The sequence below is a fragment of the Sinocyclocheilus rhinocerous genome, unplaced genomic scaffold (genome assembly GCF_001515625.1).
Source record: "Sinocyclocheilus rhinocerous isolate Xijiao unplaced genomic scaffold, SAMN03320098_v1.1 scaffold3119, whole genome shotgun sequence".
Lineage (NCBI taxonomy): Eukaryota > Metazoa > Chordata > Actinopteri > Cypriniformes > Cyprinidae > Sinocyclocheilus > Sinocyclocheilus rhinocerous.
In genome coordinates this window covers 224,175-231,499 of record NW_015632029.1, presented here as the reverse complement: position 1 = coordinate 231,499, position 7,325 = coordinate 224,175, and the positions used below count along the sequence as shown (strand labels likewise).

General features: G+C 41.3%; 1 protein-coding gene across 4 annotated transcripts in view; it reads right to left on the bottom strand.

Moving 5' to 3' along the window:
• Nucleotides 1-7,325, bottom strand: part of lbh (LBH regulator of WNT signaling pathway) — a 12,710-nt gene that overhangs the window by 576 nt on the left and 4,809 nt on the right. For 2 of the 4 annotated variants that reach the window (XM_016554944.1, XM_016554941.1), the window contains exon 2: nucleotides 1,488-1,575. In XM_016554944.1, the coding sequence (XP_016410430.1) occupies nucleotides 1,488-1,565 (78 nt within the window). In that variant the 5' untranslated portion in view covers nucleotides 1,566-1,575. Of the gene's footprint in view, nucleotides 1-1,487; nucleotides 1,585-1,749; nucleotides 1,790-7,325 lie in introns of those variants that run through there. The other 2 variants (XM_016554943.1, XM_016554940.1) reach the window with 2 other exon arrangements.

The window sequence follows — 7,325 nt, the reverse complement described above, 5'->3', positions numbered from 1 at the left end:
ACACACACACACACACACACACACACACACACACTCACTCACACTCACTCTCTCCCCTGACGTCCTGAAGTCTCGTTCGGCTGAATTCTGGATGAAGTGAGGTGTATTTTTAGCTCGGCATCATTCAGTGACATACATGGGCGGCAGGGAAACCAATAACACAATTTGGGCAACACGCCAGTGGAAAGAACATTAGTGTGTGTGTGTGTGTGTGTGTGTGTGTGTGAGTGAGTGAGTGAATGATGAGAAAGAAAACGGATGAAAAGAAGGACAAGAGAGATGTTCTATAACAGGAACTGAACCATGAGACCCTCGTCTGACCCCCCGATCCATAAACAACAGCAGAGCATGAGACTGAAGATCCAGACTAAAAATAACCATCAGCCATTAAACTCTGAACAAAAACCCCAGAGGAAGGTTTTCAGCCCTTCATTCTAAAAAGAGACTAAATGTTTCCACAGCACCTCCTGAGACGGTTCAAGACACAGGAAACTCTAGAGGAGCTCAGATGAGTTCATGACACGGTTCAAATCCTCATAAACGCTAACGGAAGACCTTCTCATCTCTAAACGCTCAGGTGAAGCATTACAGAGTCAGAACTCATTTGCACTTGGAGCATCCAAATATCTAGCAGACAGGAGGCTGCGATGAACAGATGCGGTTTTATTCTTCACATGACTATATGACTTCTGCAATGTGGAGAACACGGACTGAATCCATCATAAAAAATTGAATTTACTGCGTAACACGGAATTAATTTGGCAAATGTTGGATGAATAAATCAAAAGTAGGGCTGTACACTTAATCAGATGGTGATACGGACTAGTGCGTATGAAGTCGGTTAAAATAATAATAATAATACATATACAGTTTTTTAAAACCTTACTGAATATGATACAATTTTGTAAACCTCTATTGTGCAGCCTTTTAAAATAAAAGGAATTGTTACATTTCCATCTGATTACATTTCAAAAGTTTAATTAATTCGTTAAAGCTGTATGCATTCGTTTGATACATTTACATCGCATTCAAGGTTTACACTTTATCAGTTCATGCGTTCCCCGGGATTTAAAGCAAGCACCAAACTCTACTGTTACAGGAATACTGTTTTGATAATACATTTGCAATCAATCATAAAACAGAATGCAGAAAAATTAAAATAGACAACACAGGATTTCTGAAAACATATTTCATGGGGCTCTAATATTGTTTTTAAAAATAAATATTTTGGCAAACTATTCAATTGTTGAAGTTTTATGAATTCAACTGATTAGACATCCTTCTTGATTATTAAAATGTAATTAAAAAATAAAAACAGAGAAAGCAGAATTTGGGATAACATCAAATAGAATTTTGTAAAAAATCTAAATGAAATTTGGGGGAAAAAAACAAAACGGATTTAATTCAGTTTTACCTATTTAAACATTTGAGCGTTCAGGAGCAGCTGGAGCTGCAGACCCAAGCAGAAAGCAGTGAGCAGACGTTACCTGGAAGGTCAGCCGGTCTTTGCTGGGACTGAGCCTCATGTCGTCCATCGGTGTGGCGCTGATCATCACGTCAGTCATCACGGCTCAGCTGCACAGGACACACAACACACACAGTTACTCTCAATGCATGCACATCACCAGCAGAGTCTCTGCTAGAACTGAACGAACAGATCGCACTGCGTTTGAGAAGAATGCATTCTGTCACGTAGTTGTACAATAAAACAAACTCAAACCAGTCTCTTGCATCGAGCATGTTTCTTACCGCACAGGCGTCTGCACGGTAACTGCTTTCTGAGCACAACAACATACAGGAAGCCCTTCATGAAGCGTCCTCAAGCGCAGCTTCACTCTTCACCACACTGGAAACCCCCAAACCAACTCAAATCTGCTCCGACTAAAGGCCGGACAGCAGGTGAAGTTAAATAAAGTGGAGCGTAGGACGCTAAAGATGATTGAGATTCCCTCATCCATGAGTCAAAATGTGAAACACATTGCATAACTGCTAACACGTTAGAAACAAGACGACGTTAGCGGCTTCATCCATCATGGGATAATCCCAAAATCTCCCGAAAATGTGAAAGCCTTTCATTTCACTAATGACCAATTACACAAGAGTGAGCGCAGATCTGCTCACACTCATAGTGAGAGTGAACCGTGGGCGTGCATGAGGCTCGTACAGTGCAGACACATGGAAACTTCCCACGGCTCGGGGTTCAGAAGACTGTCGGATCGCTCCAGCGCTGCAGGTGTTCAGAGGTCAGATCATCATGACACTGTGAGCGAACCCTACGAGCCGAAGAGCGACACACACACTAATCCAGGCTCCTGGAGAGACTTCATATCTGCTCGATTGTCAAGTAGAACAGCAGAACTCTTATTTTTATATTATACTTTTTTTCCCCGTCATTATTTAAATTCATGTATTTGGCAGACGCTTTTATCCAAAGTGACTTACATTGCATTCATGGTTTACACTTTATCAGTTCATGCATTCCCTGGGAATTGAACCCATGACCCTGGTGTTGCAAGCGGCATTCTCTACTGTTTGAGTGACAGGAATGTTTTGCGTAACAGGAGTTTGTTTTGTGTAATTTTGTTAAGGCAATCATGTAGGGGTGTAACAATGGAACTGTAATCTGCAATATTTTCTTTATATATGTATATCGTGTACATTATGTGTATATGTATTTATCTCATATAAGATGCATTTGGTTGAGTTACGCTGCAGAAGCGCTTCATTGTAGGCCACCTATACAGTGATTATCTCTACAGCGCGAGCAGCACAAACAACAATGCAGAACATTAATAACTATGACTGGGACGTCATAATGAGAGCACTATTATAACAATGTTGTGAATTCTTAGGGTTTAGCTGACGTTTTCAGCGCGTCACAGAAGGAGTCACACATTCTGACCACGCAACTTAGTTCAAGTTCACTTGTGCTTGATCTTGTGCAATAAAACCAGGGCCTGAATTTCGCGGCGGGATTGAGGCCATTGTGCGTAATTCTACACATTCCCGCAGGTTTTGCGATTATAAAGCGGGAAAATCCCACAAACATTACATTTATGCACTATAGCATGTAGGTTGAATCCAAACATTCAAGCTATTTTAACCCATCCTAAAGCGCGCGCGCAGACAAAGCACACAGCTGCCTCTCAAACAGCTCAGTGTCAGATTGAGTTATTACATATTTGATTAAAATCATTTCCTTATTGCCCGGCTATTCCATTTTATTTATCCATGGCACATGCATTTTTATATGTAGCCTAAGTCCAATGACTTGTTTGCATTATTTAGGTATTATTTATTTTAATTTAAGGCAATAGATTTTTTGGGAACACTTTACAAAGCAACAACTTTTAAAGTCTCATCTGTGTCCATGCAGCACAAAAGCAGTGTTAAGTCGCTGGGGTATATTTGTAGCAATAGCCAACAATACATTGTATGGGTCACAATTATACATTTTTCTTTTATGCCAAAAATCATTAGGATATTAAGTAAAGATCATGTTCCATGAAGATATTTTGTAAATTTCCTACCGTAAATATATCAAAACTTAATGTTTGATTAGTAATATGCATTGCTAAGAACTTCATTTGAACAACTTTAAAGATGATTTTCTCAATATTTAGATTTTTTTGCACCCTCAGATTCCAGATTTTCAAATAGTTGTATCTCGGCCAAATATTGTCCTATCCTAACAAACCATACATCAATGGAAAGATTATTATTCAGCTTTCAGATGATGAAAAATGGACACTTAAGACTGGTTTTGTGCTCCAGGGTCACAATTGTTAATGCTTTAATTAACATGAACTAACAGAGAGCAATTATTGTTATTGTTGTTATTATTATTAACCCCCACAGCAAACAGAACCCAACCGTGGCTCTAAAACCATGAACCGTGGCATTGGTTTACCGTTACACCCCTACAATCACACCACTAAAGTGTTCTAAACTGATGTGATGGGACTCGTCCCTGAAGCTTTTTCTCACACTGGCTATTTGAAGTCTAAACTCTAGTACAGCAGTCAGACAGAAACCACACAGACAGAGACGCAGTGATGGCGAGGCCAATGCCAAACCGAGGCAGGTACTCAGAAGCACTCCAGATTCCTGCTCAGGGGATTTTCCACAAGCTCCCAAAGCAGCAGCATTGATTTCGTGACACGGCCTCCCAGAGCTGATGGGACGATCCATGTTGAACCTTTACTCCACTTTCCATTCACACTGTTGGATGATTTTAAATCCAACCAAACTGAATACTATTTATCTGTTTATATTTATGAATGATCATTAGATGTCAAATAATGAAACGCATGAACACAGAGGCCATGCTGATCCACAGCTTCAGAAAACGTAACAAATGTAACATTCAAAGGCATTTGTACAGATATGGACTGTTGATTAAATCTATTTTGTTTCACATTTGGTTTGTGTCGGTGTCATTTAGTATCGAGGTACTAATATAGTTTTTTTTCCCCATTTTCATTTTAGTTGCATTTTTAGTAATTTTGTCTTTTTTTGTCATTTTTATTATTTATTTTTTAATCTCAGTATTATTTTATTTCAGTTAACGTTTATTTTATTTCAAGTAACGAACATGTTTTTTAATGGTTAGCTTCTGTAATAGTCCTGGTCTGTGTTCACTTACGATCTGTGCAAATGTTTTCTGAGAGCTGTTTTCAATCAAAAGTGTTTTCTTGGTCTCTCTGTTCATGTGTTTCTATATTTTGCCCTGCTGATGTTCATAAATAATCCGGATGAGCGGTGACTGAAACCTGAAAATTATTATTATTATCTGAATGCATCACAACAGTAAAACATTTGACAAACATTTCAAGTTGTTTCTACATTGCATTAAGATTCCCTTCTTTGAAAGTGTGACTGGATTTGTAAAGTGCTCCAATCACTGGGATCCCTAGCGTTGTGTATTTTCAGCTTTATTCGAATGCAACATGTTAATATCAGACTCAAATTCCCCACCACTTAACGAGTTCATAATGACAGCTCAGTCCAACTAGACCACTGCAAAACCAAACTAGAGCACGTCAAACTAGATCACGCTCATTAGAATGAGTCTGATCCACTTCATTTACTCTCTGTCTGAAATACTACTATTATTTACAAAAATATCATGCGAGTGAATGTTATTCATCATCATGTTTTCAATAACTCCGGATCATTACATCAGAGCAGCTCATAAAGACACTGAATTAAATGATGTGCAATAGTGACAGTAGCAGTCAAAACTTAAAATAAAGGTTTGAAAACTCTATGCTGATCAGAATCAGATGCGCTCGATAAGATGAGAGGTTTCAGATGAGAGACAGACAGTCAGAGAAAGTGTCTCTCTCTCTCTCTGGCTCCGGTGAGGAGCAGTGACAGACCCGGAGCGATAAACACTCAGCGCTGCCAGTGATATTTCAGCAGAAGAACGTCTAAACATCCTGCGCAGAGAAGAATAACAGAATATCAGCCTAATAAAACACAAAGATCACAGAGGAGACGACGACAATCCAGCCTCCTGCTAAAATAATCCAGACCGAGAAGAAACGCAACCAGACTACAGAACCACGGCTCAAACTCAACACACACACACACACTCACACACACTCTCTCTCTCTCTCTCACACTCACACACACTCTCTCTCTCTCTCTCACACTCACACACACTCTCTCTCTCTCTCTCACACTCACACACACTCTCTCTCTCTCTCTCACACTCACACACACTCTCTCTCTCTCTCTCACACTCACACACACTCTCTCTCTCTCTCTCACACTCACACACACTCTCTCTCTCTCTCTCACACTCACACACACTCTCTCTCTCTCTCTCACACTCACACACACTCTCTCTCTCTCTCTCACACTCACACACACTCTCTCTCTCTCTCTCACACTCACACACACTCTCTCTCTCTCTCTCACACTCACACACACTCTCTCTCTCTCTCTCACACTCACACACACTCTCTCTCTCTCTCTCACACTCACACACACTCTCTCTCTCTCTCTCACACTCACACACACTCTCTCTCTCTCTCTCACACTCACACACACTCTCTCTCTCTCTCTCACACTCACACACACTCTCTCTCTCTCTCTCACACTCACACACACTCTCTCTCTCTCTCTCACACTCACACACACTCTCTCTCTCTCTCTCACACTCACACACACTCTCTCTCTCTCTCTCACACTCACACACACTCTCTCTCTCTCTCTCACACTCACACACACTCTCTCTCTCTCTCTCACACTCACACACACTCTCTCTCTCTCTCTCACACTCACACACACTCTCTCTCTCTCTCTCACACTCACACACACTCTCTCTCTCTCTCTCACACTCACACACACTCTCTCTCTCTCTCTCACACTCACACACACTCTCTCTCTCTCTCTCACACTCACACACACTCTCTCTCTCTCTCTCACACTCACACACACTCTCTCTCTCTCTCTCACACTCACACACACTCTCTCTCTCTCTCTCACACTCACACACACTCTCTCTCTCTCTCTCACACTCACACACACTCTCTCTCTCTCTCTCACACTCACACACACTCTCTCTCTCTCTCTCACACTCACACACACTCTCTCTCTCTCTCTCACACTCACACACACTCTCTCTCTCTCTCTCACACTCACACACACTCTCTCTCTCTCTCTCACACTCACACACACTCTCTCTCTCTCTCTCACACTCACACACACTCTCTCTCTCTCTCTCACACTCACACACACTCTCTCTCTCTCTCTCACACTCACACACACTCTCTCTCTCTCTCTCACACTCACACACACTCTCTCTCTCTCTCTCACACTCACACACACTCTCTCTCTCTCTCTCACACTCACACACACTCTCTCTCTCTCTCTCACACTCACACACACTCTCTCTCTCTCTCTCACACTCACACACACTCTCTCTCTCTCTCTCACACTCACACACACTCTCTCTCTCTCTCTCACACTCACACACACTCTCTCTCTCTCTCTCACACTCACACACACACACACTCTCTCACTCACACACACACACACACACACACCTCTGAATCTCAGCCGTGTGTTTCAGTATCAGCTGATCGACTGATTATTTCCCATCATCTTCAGCTCTGATTCACTGCAGGAGAAACACCTCTGACAAACACTACTGTTCAAAAGTTTGGGCTCCGTAAGATTTGTTTTTAAGAAATGAATCCTTTTATTCGTCAAGGCTGCATTAAATTGATCAAAAGTGACAGTAAAGACATTTATAATGTTACAGTAGATTTCTATTTCAAATAAATGCTGTTCTTCTGAACTTTCTATTCATCTGT